Genomic DNA, 16754 nt, shown 5'->3' with positions numbered 1-16754 from the left:
ATTATTTAGGCGGGTCTTACTTGCAACTAATTTTCTATCGCCTGTCCCCACCGGTAACGCATCGTGCAATCAAGCGATACCAATTCCCCCTTAAAACCCTACACGTGCCGTCAATCAGAGCTATCCGCCTTTGTAGTTTCCATGTGCATGCCGGGTAATGTAGTTTCCTTAATAAGCCGCTGAAGGTGGCGGCTTCACATGATAGCCTGGGGAATGCGGAAAGGAGCGGCTGGCAGGAGCAGCTACTGAAAGAAACACACTCCGGGGAGGACAGTGCGTGTCCCGTTCAAAAAGAAGACGGCAGCGGTGAAGATTTCGTTTTGCCTGGCAGTTTATAGGCGCTTTTCTTTCTTCATTGCAGCATTTGTCTGGCTGGGCTCGGTGCGCTACGTATGACTTCTCAGCAAGCGTGTGACTGCTGCTGATTTTTCGTGTAGAGAGTGCTCGGGATGCGTTTAGATGTGGTTTTAAAGAAGTAAGGTGCGTTGGCAGATTTTCTCCCGGTTAACAGCAATTTTACAAACCGCAGCGTGCTGGCCCTCCGGATTCTCGGCAAGAACTCCGTTTGCAATAGGAAGTTGAACACGGAAGCTTCAAAAGAGTTTTTGCCCCCCCTTCCTCCAACTGCGAGGTACGCACAGAAGAAAGCCTATCTTTTCTCTGGGCAATAATGCTTGCAGACGGGAAAAGGTGTTAAGTTCTGGGCTGCCTGTGTTCAGACGGGTACGTTGAACGCGCCTCCTTTCATACGTGGCGGAGTCTTCTAAAAAGCCAAGCGAAGCGTGCTCGATCGCCTCAGAACATGGGTCATCACGACCATATGTTTAAAGTGCTAGTTATTGGGGATGCCACAGTTGGGAAGACGTCGCTGGTGCAGCGGTATGCTAACGATAGTTTCAACAAGCATTATAAATCTACCGTGGGAGGTGAGTGGCATTTTTTCTTTTTGCACATTCAGATACATATCTGCAATGAATGGTGAGTTCTAAAAAATTTATTTTAAACACTGTTTGACTCTAAAGGGCCGCTATCTTTTGACATACTGTCTGATGAACAGCTGTGTATTTGTATGGCTTTTGGTTCCATAAATTGGAATAGGGTGGCTTCAGGTTGCATCGTCTGCTTATATCCTGAAATCCTTGTGGCCTGTGTTGAGTATTAAATTTACCAAGAGAAATGCATTTTCAGGCTACTCAAACAATTAAGGCATAGCTCATTGTGTGGAGGGATCCTGAGTGTGCTGTTGTGCTTAACATCATTTTTTAAAAAATTCCTTGCTGGTTCAGATAAGTTTCCCTGCTCTTGGTAAGCATCCTAGGGATTGGTGGTTCATTAAAATGGATCAGTGGTCCCCCAATGGATTCTGTTGTCTGTCTTATTATTAAGGAACCTACTACTGTCTGTACTTGTTCAATCAGTAGGTTAAAGTACTGGTTGCAATCCTGCAACTACATGTTGAGGAATGTTCCTTTCTCATTTTTTTTTCATAGTGTCCAGCCTGACAAGTGGACCTGAAAACTGGCACACTCTTACATGTCATTTGGCTGGTCCTAACAAAAGGCATAATGGAGATTGTGTGTAGTCCTTTTAGGCAAGTGTATATTAATATGAATTGGTGAGGAAAGGGTTAGGTTGGGTGTGTGTGGATGGGGGTGACCCTTTCTAGTTCCTACATTTTCTAAGTAATCAGAGCCTATTGGTTAGAACTGAAGTGTGTGTGATGTAATAAAGACACTGTGTGAGGAAGTAAGTGAGAGCCTAAAAAAGCAAGAGCCACAATAATTTCTTGAGTTACTTCCTACATTTTGATGTTATCAGTCCTGTTGTTTCTAAACAAAGAGAATGTGTGATGTTATAGCCCAATAGGGTGGCTTTAGTAATGAACGCATCCTCTGTGAATGATGGGTCTGCTGATAAATTATTTTGAATTTAGTAGAGGATTTGTATCCAGACTAAGAATGTGGGATTGGTCCAAAGTCACCCAGCAAGTTTCCATGGCAGAGTGGGGATCTGAACCTAGTCTGACACTGTCTCCAAGTGTATGCTTTATTTGTGTAGATGTTTGTATCCTGCTCTTCTGAAAAGTAAAATCTTCTTAGTTGACAGGTAATAGTTGGAAACAAGAGGGTGAGAGTCAGCTGTAGGTAATTTAGTCAGTAAAATGAGTTAATTGCTTGACAGCTCTCAGGAGTGCTGAGTCATCTATTTTAGAACTGAGTCCTTAGTCAAAACACATGTGAAAGAGGGTTGTATTTGGTGTGGGCTCTAATAAGAATGTAATGACTGAATGGGGCGTTTTGGATGGGAGGTGAGGACGCTACAGACTGGAGTGGTCCATGGGCACAAGGAGAGGTCTGGACCGGAGAAATGATTTTGATAGCCAGCTAAGTGGAAATTGTAGATACTGCTTCTTGAGAAGAGTATGCAGTTAGCTCCCAGTGGGGACTAATTAGATTTGCTTTGGTTTATTGACTGTGTTTCCTGTTCTTGTGTTGCTGTCTTGTTTAAGAAAAGACATCTTAAGAAATACTTTTGGGCTCTCTAGTGATTACCGACTTGTAAGAATCCAGTATTGCGCTACCCACATTGATACAAGCCCACCTTAAAGGCTGGTGTATTTAGAGGTTAGAAAGCAGGAGTTCTACCAGCTGGAGGGAACTTTATGACAGTGTGGTACCCAAAGGGTCTGTGGAATTTGTACTGAAGCCACAAGAGAGCAAGGAGATGCTGATGAAAAGTTTATTAAGTAGAGTGCATGAAGTTAAGAAGTTAGACAGAGAACACTTAAGCAGTAAGAAAGGTCTCAACAGAAGACCTTATCTAACATGACGGTATGGGAAATTCTTGAGAGAGATCTATAGCAGGGTCAAAAGTGGACTGTAAGTGAAACATTTATATTATTAAATTGAGTTCTTTTGGGGCTGTTCTGATTTGTCTGGTTTTGTTGCTTTGGAAGGAGGAAATACCCATTCTGACAAAGTAATGGGTTCGATCTCTTTGAGGAGAGGGGAATTTTTGCTGATGCAGTGAAGTTAGACTCTGCTGATTGAAATTCTTCTGTTAGTAGAAATTTCCAGTGGGATCCAGGCCACTGATATGTAAGACAAATTAATAAGTGGAATTATAATAATTTGCCTCAACTAGAGCTTGTGAAACAGTCACTATCATTTATATGTAATAGTGATGGAAGATGAACATTCTAAATTTGCAAGTAGTTCTTTGTCAGTTCAGATTGTTGCTTATTCATAATATATAGTGTGTTTTATGTGCTGTTGTCACTTCTGACTTGCGGTGACCCTATGAATGAATGATTTCCTAAATGTCCTATCATTAACAGCATTGCTCAGGTCTTGCAAGCTGAAGGCTGTAGCTTCCTTAGCTGAATAAATCCTTCTCATGTTGGGTCTTCCTCTTTTCTTGCTGCCTTCTACTTTTCCTAGCAATGTTTTTTCCAGTGACTCTTGTCTCATGATGTGACCAATACACAGCCTCAGCTTAGTCATTTTAGCTTCTAGAGATGAGGTTTGATTTGATCCAGAACCCATTTATTTGTCCCTTTGGCTGTCCATGGTGTCCATAAAACTTTCCTCCATGGTGTCCATAAAACTTTCCTCCAACACCACATTTCAAATGAATCAATTTTATTTTCTGTCAGCTTTCTTCAGCAAGGAAGACATGCGTATATAGTCATAGAGGATACTATGATATGAATTATTTTGGTCTCCAGCAAGGCTTCCTTATATTTAAGAGTCTTTTCTAGTTCCTTCATGGCTTTTTTTTCAAGTCTCAAATCTCCTCCTAATTCCTGGTTACTGAGTTCTTGTGTCCAACATTATTCTGGGGCAGAGGCCATTATCTACTAGTAACCTCTCAGGAGAATGGGAATAAGTTTAACATTGCGGGGAAGAGAGAGATGTGCATGTTCATGTTGGATAGATCCTTGTGTTGAAAGCAGACAGGATGGGGCTGCAGAAACCATCATATTGTAATGAACGTTACTGTTCAGAACAAGATGACCAGTATAGAAATGTACAGTGTGAAGCTTTCACCTTAATGCAAATGAAGTCAAGTGTTCTTTGTGCTATCTGTTATATTTCAGGGTGAATACATTCTGAAATATATTAAGGGGCTAGGATTTAAGGTGTACCTGTACATTCATGTACGTGTACAGTCTTTGTTCAGATTTAGGGTAGCAAGAGAGCCATTTTTGGCTTGGATTGTTTCTGGAGTGCTTTTTGTCATTTTGGGCAGGAACAGATGGGGGGAGAATAAAGAAAGTTGCACTATATGGGCAGAAACCATTTTGTACACAAACACTATGGAAGATCCAAACCAATTAATTGGTGCAGTTTTTGAGCTCTTGTGGTGGAAGGTTGTAACATTTGCTTCGAGGTAACAGTTTGACACTTTTCTTTAACTACCTAGAAATCTTAGGTGGAATGGGAGACAAGGAGACAGTGATGCGTAAGCTACAGAATTAGAATCTACAGACAGTTGTCCAAGGCACACTTAGCAACCATAACCTACTTAGTGCTTATTTTTTCGAACGAAAATTCTATGAAATGAACAGTGCTAAAGACAGCAAGATGGAGTACTCTGTTATATTGTGTAAGAGACCTAATACAAATTTCCTGATGTGTCCAAATGTTATTCTCAAGGTGTAAAGCATAATTGCTCAGTAGAAATTAAATCTGCACAATGAATTTCCCCAACTCCTAATAATCCTTTTCTTAGTTCTGTTTCTTTCTTCCCTTCCATGGTTGTCCAGTGGACTTTGCTCTGAAGGTGGTTCAGTGGTCTGAGACCGAAACCGTGAGGCTACAGCTATGGGACATCGCAGGTGAGATATGTGAAGTTCCCTGAATCTTTGTAGAACTTGTAATTATGCTACTTACTGTTTCTCTTCAGAAAATTATAACTTCCAGGTGCTGCTTCTGTTACACAAAAAATCAACCTTGTCTGAAGTATTTAGTATTTATCCCTACAAAAATAGGAGCTTTGGAAGCCAAAGATTTCCTTAAAACAGATTTCAGTACTTTTGTCAGCAGTAAGGAAATGTCAGATACAAGCTCGAAGCTTATTTTATGACATTTGGGGAGTGGTTATGGCTCAGTGTTAAAGCATCTGCTTTGCATAAAGAAGATCCCAGGTTTAATTCCCTGCAGCTCCAATTCAACCCATTTCCGCACAAGGCCCTTAAACATTTCTAGAACATTTTCAATCACCCACTTATATCACAATGTTTTTCCACACTTAACCTCCTTCAAATGTTTCATGGCCACTGTAAGAGTTAAAAGTTGCTTATTTGTTGAAATTATGCTTCATTGATTCATTGCTCCACAGGGCTGCCTCTGAAACTGACTCATATCACTAGGGATAGATAATTACCATCTAAGGATGAGCTCCTTTAGACTTGAATTGTAAGTAGGTTCACATTTGTGAGGAAAATTCACTTGGAAAATTCACTAAACCTTATTGAGTTGATTGGTGGGACTGCATTTTGTTGCTCATACCATAATGGATTTAAGAGCATCTGCCCTAATGTGTTCCTTTCAGCATATTTAGGGAACCTTTGGAAATGTTGGTCTGAAGCAGCAGAAATAAGTTTTCTGTTTTCTTTAAATTTCCTCATCTAAAGTAATGGAGTTTAATAACTGCTCATATGATGTTTGATTTAAATTGGGGGCAGAGGACTTTTTTAATCAGAGCAAGGGATGTTGCCACAACATATAATTAAGTATCATGCCTTATATATCATGCCCCAATGTTCAGACTTTGATTCCTTCACTCACAATCACTTTTCTCTAATCCTTCAGAGTTTAAAAGAGAGACAGAAGAAATTAGTCTTACTAATTGTTCCTGTTGATTCTTGATGACTGTGTGAGATTTATTGAATTGGAGCACTCCAAAACAAATGACCAATGCCATTTTGACACAGTCTGAAAGAGTATACTCTCAACCAATATGCAAGACTTACCTTTCCATTTGAGTCAGTGTAGGAAGTCATTTTCCTGGGTAATATTGGGCCTTGCTATTTTTGTTTGCTTTTTGTATCAAATAAACTGCTTTGTTCACTTGAAAGAAAACCATTTTTCCACTTGGCAGTCAGGAAATTGGAGGGAGGAGATTTTGAATTGCATACAAGTTAATTATGTACCATAATAAAAACTTCTTATTTATAACCTTTTAAAGGATCCTACATTCAGCATTGTCTCCTTTTTAACTGTCCAGCAAAGGAAATTTAGCTTTCATGCTGGGACAGACAGGGGTGGATCCCACACTTAAAAAGAGTTAATTCCATCAAGTTTAATGTATTTTGGGATGCCTACATTGGTCCTAAAAAACTTGGTGGTGGCAGTTATTAAATAATAGTCCTTGGTGTGATGGTTTTAGTACTGTGCAAGTACAATGGGGATGGTGAATGAAAAGAAGGCCAAAGGGTAAAGAAAATACTTAGGTCTATCGCATAATTTCTCTGAACATCATAAAGCTGTTTTTATTTTGTCTTGGTTGTCATTTTTGTATTTGTGGAAGCTGAGAAGACTTAATTCTTAATTGTGTGGGACTAAACTGGAGAATCTTCATCTTAAATTAACTCAATCTTCCCCTTACAGGTCAAGAGCGTTTCACATCCATGACTCGGCTGTACTACAGAGAGGCATCAGCCTGCATTATTATGTTTGATGTCACCAGCATTAGCACCTTTATCAACTGCCAGAAGTGGAAGCAGGATTTGGACAGCAAGCTAAAGCTACCGGATGGAAACCCTGTCCCTTGCTTGCTGCTGGCTAATAAAGTAAGGGCATGTAGACTGGGCAGGTCAATCTTTTCCATTAAGCAACTATAGGTGGGTGACTAGGGCAGCCCTGGGCAGGGGCGCATATGACAAGACTTGATTTGATGTTTGCAAGAAGCAGCAGCATTGTTGCCTCTTCTGGGGCTTATTGGGAGATGCAGAGAGCAAATGAGCAATTTGTTGGGGAGGGGGCAGAGCAGTAGGAAAAAGATGAACAAAAGATCTTCTCAATGGCTTGATTGTCTATTCTGGTTCTGCCATCTTAGCCCACTGGGGTTCAAGAGAACATTTTCTCCATTCCTCTTTCCCTGCTTTTCTAATCTTGTCCTGGAGCATCAAGTAATACAGTGGTTAGAGGCAAGATGTTGAGAAGATGGATTTGTATCCTGTTCTAATGTAATTGCTTTACTGTTTGGGAAGACTTGATAAGCAGTCTTTCCTTGGGCTGAAGGTTTGGTTGCCATGTTCAGGTTGAAAATGAGTTTTCCCACTTGCCTCACTGGTTGACAACCTGGAACAAGAGCTGTTTGTCCATGGCTTGCTATCTTGACTCACTAGATTAGGTTGTCTGGTGGTACTTGTGTGGCAGGTCATTTATTAGTAGCGTCTCTGCTCTTGGCTTGTGGCTGGCTTCCATCAGGAGTGCACAGGATGACCTGTGAAGAGATGGGTAGACTGCCCTGCTTATAGGAAGTCAGTGTAATGAATACCAGCATAGCATACTGTAGTGTAAGTTCAAATCCAGCTGTTCACAAACTCTGCCAGCATTGCTTAGGCCAGTCATGTCAACTTCACATAGCTGTTTTAGGGATGCAAAGGGATAACCATTCTCTATGCCAGTCTGGAGATCCTTGGAAAGATGTAGATGTGTCAGTAGAATATGATCTGGGGAGCTAATATGTAAACACCTTATATGTTACATAGCGGATATACAACCATGCCCTTTGCAATATTTGCTTAGTTGCAATATTTGCTTATTTAGAATTTTGTTAAGTGACTTTTGTGTAATGAGTATCAAAAGTTGCTTGCTTTCTCACTGTAGTTGGAAGGGTAGTTATCACAGCTACCTATTAGAGCTACAGAGCCAAGGACAGCATGGGCTTCTAGCAGGGCCAATCGTTCCTCTGCTGTAGAGCAAAAAGGGGCAGGTAACAGTGACTGTTGTGGCGCCATAGAGGGTCAGTGAGTTGGCAGGGGCTCTTGAGTCTTGGTGGCTGCCTGCCAGCACTAACCACAGCCATCAGTAGGAGTGCATATGACTGGCACTTTGCAGCCTTTGAATCAGTTCAAAGGGGTGTGTGTTTTTTAACTACCACATGCTATTGTTTCCTCTGTAATGGATTTCCTGCTGTACTGGGGATTCCTAGTTCACTGCTTATATTCTTAGGTAGCATGGTACTCTGGCAGATTTGAAAGATGGATGATGATTCCTTAATCCAGTAGAGATGAACCAGGCAGCTCAGCTGATTGGGTCCCAAATACCAGGCAGAGAGTCACAGATTTTTATTTTTAAGGATGCATTCAGACTCCTAGGTTCCTGCCTGGCCATTACACTAGTGTGAAGGGTCCTGTAAATCCTTTCTTAGCCTCTTTAGAAACGAAGACAGAAATGAATCCCAGAAAAAAAGGTTTTTAAATGTTTGCATTGCCTTATGCAAATGAATGCTATTTCAGAGTTCTACTTGACGAGGGTTATCTGTTGCTTCAATATAATTGGCTCCTAACAGGAAAATGGCAATTCTGTTTCCTTTTCAGGATGAAACATTGAACATAATCACACCTAGAAAACCTGGATCAGAGTATAACCAACTGGTCCCTATATATTGCTATTGCAGGTTTGCATGTTAGGAAGTAAATATAGCTACACTGGTTTTCCTCATGGAACCAGCTCTTTTTGACAAGTGTGGTCATTTTCTTTCCTATTGTTTACTGCCATACTTTTTTTACTCAGCCAAACTAGCCTATTTAATTTTGGCTTGGCTTTTTTGTTATTTTAGAAAAGAACCTTGTTTTTTAAGTGGTTCCTCAAAATTTAGTCTTTTTGTTGTTGCTGCTGTTCTTGGTCAAGCAGTTTAAAGTACCAGCTGCTCAAACTGAGCTGTGCAAATGCCCTGAAAGGCTGATGTGGCTTTAAAATCTCCAGGGAACTGTGTAGGACCTGAGCTAGTTCAAGCAAGCCCCTGGGAGTAAGAGCACCTGAGCTTGTATGACCAATGTGGAAATCAACAGAGTTTAAGCTAAGGCAGCATGCCTTGTAAGGCCTCCTCCCCTACAGCCATGTGACTAGGGTAATCATCCCCAAGATTGTGCCTGAATATGTGGCAGCCTCTGATGTCATGGAGGAAAGTGTGGCTCTCCTAGTGGGTGCAGTCTCCTTTCCTAACACAAAGGGCTAAAGTGGAGACACTGAATAGGAAACGAATCACATTATCCAAACTTGCCTTGAAATCAGTGGAATTCATTTTAAACTGTGAAACCCTGGACAGAGCTGCATGTTCTCTGACCCACCACTTACATTCCAGTTTAAGCTGCAGCTGTATAGTTTTAGCTTTTCTTATAATAAGAATGTGAGGGGTGTTCTCTTGTTGTATGCAGACTTGTATGCAGAAAAAAAAACATGTATTGGCTTGTCAGCAGTTTTAAAGGGAAGTAGAACACTCCTGAATTTTCTTTTTCAGTGTGACCTTTCCCCATGGGCTGTGACCAGGGAAGAAGTTGATCGCTTCAGTAAGGAGAATGCTTTTACTGGTTGGACTGAAACATCTGTCAAGGAAAACAAAAATGTACATGAGTCTATGAGGTAGGAAAAGTTGGTTTTTAGCAGCATTTCTTTCACCCCTGAGAAGCCCCTGCTCATATGTAAAAAAACCCCTGCACTTTGTCAAAGGATATTTTTACTCTAATATGGATATGGCCTGGGGCTTGAGTAAAATTGATAATTTCAGTATTAGAGGTACAGTTTTATCTCAGTTTTCATTGATAATTTGTCCAAAAGGAATCGATGAAAACTGAAATCGACGAAAACCGAGGCACCATTTCCCATAGGAATCAATGTAAATCCAATTAATCCGTTTGAGGCACTCCAAAAAGTGCCTCGAACGGATTAATTGGCTTCCTCAAACCCTAGCCGGGAGGCAGAGGGAGCTCCTTATTTGGGCAGTGACTCCCCCTGATGTCACTGTCCAAATAAGGAGCTCCTTCTGCCTCCCAGGCTGGGCTCCTCAAACCCCAGCACTGGTTTTGGTTATTGTGGACTTTTTCTGGGCAAATTTTTTCTGGGTTTGAGGACAAAAACCGAGGCAATTGATGAAAAACGAGACAAATTTTGCCCAGAAAAAGCCGACGAAAACTGAAACCAACGAAAACTGAAGTCAACGATAACTGAGGTACCACTGTATTAAATTGCTTAGTAGTGAGATGGATACCTTTGAGGTAATTCCATGGTTTAAGATGTAACAAGTGGCCCTAGAGATTTGAACTTTGGTGAGTAGCACAGGAATTCTGTAACAAGCTTTGACCCTTTATAAGTCAGGCACAGCAGAGAATGAAAATGTCATTTTTGTTCAGTTTACTGTGGGCACCTTTGGTAGTGGTCATCCCCAACAAACTCCACTTGGTGCCATGTTAACTTTGTGTAAACAGTTATCTTTAGATATTTCATTTGGGACTTGTTATGAGGAACACATTTCAGTACAGTTGAACCAGATAACCTCTGAGATCCTTACTCATCTAGTGCACTGGAGCTACCTAAACATTACTCAGTAAAGTGATTAAGTATTTAAAGCAGAAGCTGTGGAGCATATGTAGAAAATTAGTGTGAGATTTAAAAGGAACTAGTTAGTATCAGTGAGGATTGGGAAGATATGAAGCTGTGGAGCTGATGACTATTTTCCAAGCATGAACCATACCCCTAACAAGATACTCCTAGTTGACTTCTGATGTGAAAGGTGCAGCATAAATATTGTTAGGCCTCCATACTTACAGTTTTCAATCTGAAGATATTCCCCTGAATTTTGGAGAGGCTGTTAGTGTCTTTGGCGATGCCAAATGAGTGTTTTCAATTCTTGCTTTGTAACCAAATTCTGTTGTATTCTAGAGTCCTTATTGAGAAGATGATGACTATGTCATTGAATGATGGAGACTCCTCTATTCCAGGCCATGGAGACTACATCAACCTGAAGGATGCATCCACACCTAACTGGGGATGTTGCTAGCACACATTCAACAGCAACAGATCAGGAAGCAGCAGTGTCTTTCAAATAAGTACTGGCTTATTAAGAATGGCAGTGAATAATCTCCCTGCATTGCTTCAACATTAGGGGTAACTGAAACTACTGCTTTCAATGTTAGGAGCCACAAAGTGTTGACTTTTGCCATTCTATTCATCATCGACGTTTGGATAGCCTCTGGAATGAAGGATCTTCTACTTGCTGCAACCCACTGCAGATCAGGGAAAGTCTCCATCTTCGTTGCTTCAGTGTCGGTTCAGGAAGAATGGCAAAATAAACCTTCCCTTGCTAGGAAGGGAGAGCCAAAGCAACCTGGTTGTACCTGTCTTGTGCATATATTCTGCATTTGCTCGTCCTTGGGAACAGATTCCCCTTCATTCCTCATCTGTGGAAACATGCTTTGGACTGATTTTTCTTTCATCTGACACAGCTGCAGAATGGTTTTACAGTAACTCTTGTTGTGGTACAATGTTTGTCTTGAGAAGCTTTTATGCAATTTGGCTGACAGCAGCATTTAAGCAGAAGAAAGAATACAATGAACTCAGGGCCTTTTTGTCCCTATTCTTATGTGCAGTGCAAAATTTTTAAAGGCCTTTTGGTGAGGTCATTTTATTAGAGCACCTAGGGATGAATTGAAGCAGAAGCTGTAAATGGTTGAGGCAAAGGGTACAAATGGCATTGATGCCTTATTAGTGCACCAGCAGTATTCTTTGTTTTTATAGCACTTTCTCTTCCAGGAACTCATTTGCCTTTTCAGATTCTGATGAATTACTTCCCTCTGGCTATCCTACTGTGGTAAGTATTGGCAGCTATAGCTGTCTGAAAGCCCACCTACTGGTTTTTGTCATTTTAGAAGACAAACACACAATACTGGTCACAGTGGGACAAGAAATAAGTTAAATCTTTCTGTGCTCTTTTGGTATGTGATAACCTTAAATATAATTATATGATGTTTATTGTATAAAATTATAACTTTAAAGCTTTTTTATTGGTCTATTTAATTAATAATTCAGGAAGCTTGGAGTTAACAAATGTTAAGATGTATTGAAACACATATGAGTGAATATTTAGACTTTGTTTAGGAAGGAACATGTTTATTCATCTACTTAATTTTTTTTTATCAATTTGTGTCCACAGCATAGGTAATTTATGAACTATATGTTAAGACTGTTGAAAGGCTGGTACATTTTGACCTTAATGGATTTCTCTGGTGCTATTTGCATATTATCTCAACAAATATAAAGGGTTCTTAAATACATACCTTTCTAACAAGTGCATTTGTACACACAGTATTTTTTATAAGTTATGTTAACGCTGCCTCTGATGTAAAACTTTTATGCCATTTTCTGAAGTAACTTGAAAACAGTTGCAGAAATGGGATCAAGATGCAGTTGCAATTTTCTGTTCCATAAGGAATATCTGCATTTCTTCTTGGAGATTGTTGTAAGCTTTCCATTAATTTGTAGGAAAAAGGTACCTGATGTAAGGTTCTTAAAGAAACTACTCTGAGCTCATGAATTTGCTGTTCTTTACATTTAAACAAACAACAAATGTATAAGCTCAAAACAGTTCCTTTTAGAATTTGAACTTTCTCCTGCTGTCTCAAATTGCTTGTAATCCAGACACGGCAGGGGGTTAAGTTCTGTTTGTATGGTATCCCTTTGCCCAAATGGTTTGTTGTTGCTGATCTAAAAAGGATATGCAGTAGACATTCTCCCCCAATTCAGCATGTAATGGTATAGGATTTCCACAATTACATCTTTGATTCTTTTAGCACATGATACTCTGGCATCTCTATTGCAGCAATTAGTGGGATTGCTTTGACTGAAGTGTAGGCAATATGTATTTTAGAGGTCTTGAATGTGGCAGATATCCAACAGATAAAACTTAGTCTTTGATAGACAACTGCTCAGTTAAATCAGATTTATGTTGTGCAGTAATTAAGCTCGAACTACCAGAATCTTCATGGCTCTTTTAAAAAAATTAAACTGCATTCTATCAATATTAAAACTTCCCCTAAGCAACTGGTAGTTGTGCAGCTTCTCACATTTATATTAATAGTATTTTGAATGTGAAAGTATCTCTTTTTATGCCTCAGTGACAACAGTGCTTTTAACTGTATCAATCAAAACGCAGTATTGGAATTAGACCTGAAATAAAATGTATAACCTTGTTTGTTCAACTTCTTATAGTCTCTTGTTTCAGTCACCTTAATGACAATTGAGTTGAGTTGGATTTTTGTTTTATAAAATAGTGATTCGCTTTCGTAGTAACTTATGATGCAATCCCAAGAACACTTTACTTAGAATTGTTCCTTTAGTTTGTGTATTTGCAATTGCTTGCAGAAGCACATTCCATATAACAGGAGATCTGTACTTCCGTAGGTGTAGCTAAAACAGATTTGCATCCTTGCTTCTATTGTAACTGAAACTGAACTGATGAAGTATCCTTAAAGAGATATGTATCACCCTTTGAATCTACTGATTGGTGCATGCCACAAATTAAGAGTGGATACATTTGAGTTAGGACCTTTGTTTGTATCCATTTTGTGATTCAGTTGTACTTTCTGTATTACAACACTACCCTAAGTATGTGCATACCACAATTTTTTTTGTTTTATCTAAGTTAATTACAGTCTGCTTTTCTCATCAGGACTCAAGACAGGTTACACAATACAGTAAATGGGACAGGACATCCAGTAAACAATTAAATAGGATTTGGGCTGCAGAACCAACCAGAAATGGGGAAAAAAAAGAATAGTAGCAAAGCATAGGTATTAACATGATGCATAAAATGATGCAAGATTAACTGCTAGGATCTCGTTTACAGCAAAGTATACACGTAGGTAGACCGCAGTGCCTAATTTGTCTATGTTGTAAATCATTTGGTACAGTATTACTCTACTGTCCATGTACAAAAAACCTTCTTGAATAGTTGTGTTTTGCGTAGTTTGCAGAAAACCAGGAGAGTGGAAGCCTTCTTGACCTCCTTGGCAAACTATTCTACACAACAGAAAAGGCATGTGTATCAGCAGTTGTTGTAATGGGATTCCACATAGATAAATAGAGTGAACTGAGGCTCACTGAAGGGTTATGGGAGTCACAGATTTGGATGAATACACCGTAAAGACTAGATAGCTGTAGATAAAGGAGCAAGTACCTCCAAAGTTAGTCAAAGCAGCAAGTGGATTTCTGCCTGTAACCTTTGTTAAAATATAATACAGAATTCTGTGAGGAATGGTGTGGATTATCTATGGATGTGTGTTCATATTTGTAAGCAGTTCAAGTGGACAGTATTTGTAAGCAGCTCAAGTGGACAGCATTGATTATTTCAGCAGGCTTTAGCTAGAAACTAGTTTCAGTAGCACAAAGACAAGCCTCTGCTGAAACCTATTCTGTCCTCTTTACCAAAGTTGTATACCCTACAAGCATGAATTCAGAGTACATGCAGACATAGTGGAGGCCAGTTATCAGTCATGATATTCTAGCCCAAATGTGGGTGGTGTGTTTAGGACTTTTGTTGATGAAATCATGAGCAGTCAAATATGTACACTTGCATAAGTGAGCTAAGGTAGTGCCTGGGTGAATCAAGTGTGTTGCTTTCAGTACTGTGGTGACTATTGTGAATCTGCTAGTAAAACGGGCCACTGCAATGCCGTTTAAAAACCTGTATAAACCACCAAGCCCTTCCAGTGAGAGATCTTTCTTACAGATTGTGTAAACACACCTGAAGACTTGCCAGCTTCCACAAATAATGGTATTGCAAGGGTTGGTATTGCTAATATTTAAAAAATTGTGATGGTGATTAAACAGAGTATAAAGCTCAGAAATAGCAAAATTCTGCCAATTACAATAAATCCAAAGTGGGCAAGGGGACAACAAAATGGCCCGTGAACCTAATTAATTGCCATGTGATGCACATTGGAGGATACTTAGAGCACTGAGTCACTGTGGCAGTACCCAGTGAAACTAATGAATATCATAGGTTTCTTTTATTTGTTTTATTTAATGTAGTAAGCTTTGTAGTATTGCAAATTGAAAATCATGTTGATGATAAATCAAAAGTATGAAATATGAACAAAGTGAGTTCCTCATTTTGTGTGTGTGCAGACCAATCTTTTTGCAGCACTGCCATGTAGATGTACAGACTGGTTGGTATCCCTGCTAGTTGCAATGCGACAAAGAATTAATGGATATTTATTGGATGGAGAGAATGGAAAGGGTAGTGACAAGGTGATGAAGGGCTTTTTATCCACGAAGGACAGGAAGCCAATAAGGATTTAAAGGGGAACGTTGCATGGGAATGCCCTGTGCTGTTCCTCATAGGCTGTGCCCAGGCTAGAAGGGCAAAATTATATGCCACTGAGCTTCTCCTTAAGTTGGACAGAAATGTGTTGTGCTATCCCTGACTGCATTGACCTCACTTTTACATAGAGCAAAGCTGAGTGTTATTGCCCCATCCTTATTGACCCCAGGGTGGGAGTGGATGGGACTTGGGGCAGCAGTAAAATGAATGGCTCTGGAATGAAGTGAAAATAGCAGGACTAAAGAATTAAAACAGATTAGATTAAAACCCTTCTTGCTATTAACATACATGTGTTGGTGAATGAATACATGGTGTGCTCTCTTAATATGGCTTAAAATGGCTGTATGATTTTGCAAGATGCGTTCAAAGAGACTGTTGCAAATTTAGAGTAAACTAGTAATATAGGTGAGACAAACACTATTGGCGCAGCAAGAGGGTGGGAAAGTGTTGTGTTGGTCATCTCCATCCGAGGTATGGTATGGGCCTCTAAAACCCCATAAACATGTTCCACATGGCATTCCATACTGTAACTGTGTTAGCTGAGGTCTGAAATGCAGTTTTGCAGAAAAGGAAATGGTGTACTGTTCTGAGAACTTGATATCCAAACATCAGAAAACTCAAAATGGAAGAAAAAGTATAATCATAAAATAAAATCATTGTAACCTAGGGTTGTCCATTCTGAGTGGAAACATTTCTGGAAATTTGTGCGGGGTGCAGGAGAGAACTAATCTGTTTAGTCTAAATGGTTTCTGTGATTCTGGGACATTCCCAGGCAGTGCCTGGATGTTGGCAACCCTCATTTCCAGGCAATGCCTGGGTGTTGGCAACCCTTATTAAAAAACGTTTTTAAAGAGTAATGGTGCCTGTTTTGCTACGGACTAGGATCTTTTTCGTAAATATTCCCATTTTGGCTTCTAAACTTCCCAACAACAGATCCCTCCTTTTGTCAGACAGTTATCATCAGATCGGATGTACTACAAATTACATGCATGCCCATAGGAAACAATGAAAGAGGCTTGAGAGCCCCTCGAGTACAATGGGAATCAGGATTGCCAATTAATGTGCATGAACTCCAATAAAATGCATTACAGCACACCGAAGTTACACTGACAATGAAGGACGGATTTTGGGAAACCTGCCCTGGGCCTGGAGTGACAGCCCCAGAGTGGAAAGTGCGTCTCTGCGACTGGAATGACAGGTGCGCACTTTTGTGAGAGAGCAATAAGGAACGGGAGTGCGGAGAAGTTCGAGTTATCAACGAATGGAAGAGGGGTGGAGATTTGCTGCCAGGCTTTTGCGAGGAAAGGGAAGGCCGCTTCAGGCACGCTTCAGCTACGACCTCGCAGAAACTCGTCAGCAAATCTGGGGCTGAGCAAGACCCAGAAATATCGCGATAGGTGTCACAGACGCATGGGTGGGGTTGA

At 40.1% G+C, this 16754-nt stretch overlaps 1 protein-coding gene across 1 annotated transcript; it reads left to right on the top strand.

The window, feature by feature from the left end:
- Positions 1–221: 221 nt before the first annotated feature.
- RAB29 (RAB29, member RAS oncogene family) lies at positions 222–13207 on the top strand. The gene is made up of 5 exons (XM_048499077.1): positions 222–926; positions 4769–4840; positions 6615–6796; positions 9475–9596; positions 10893–13207. The coding sequence occupies exons 1-5, from the start codon at positions 803–805 to the stop codon at positions 11008–11010; spliced, it is 618 nt and encodes a 205-aa protein (XP_048355034.1). The 5' UTR covers positions 222–802; the 3' UTR covers positions 11011–13207.
- The last annotated feature ends 3547 nt before the right edge of the window (positions 13208–16754 follow it).

The sequence above is a fragment of the Sphaerodactylus townsendi genome, linkage group LG05 (genome assembly GCF_021028975.2).
Source record: "Sphaerodactylus townsendi isolate TG3544 linkage group LG05, MPM_Stown_v2.3, whole genome shotgun sequence".
Classification (NCBI taxonomy): domain Eukaryota; kingdom Metazoa; phylum Chordata; class Lepidosauria; order Squamata; family Sphaerodactylidae; genus Sphaerodactylus; species Sphaerodactylus townsendi.
The sequence above is the reverse complement of the archived record's forward strand: the minus strand, read 5'-3'. Positions and strand labels throughout refer to the sequence as shown.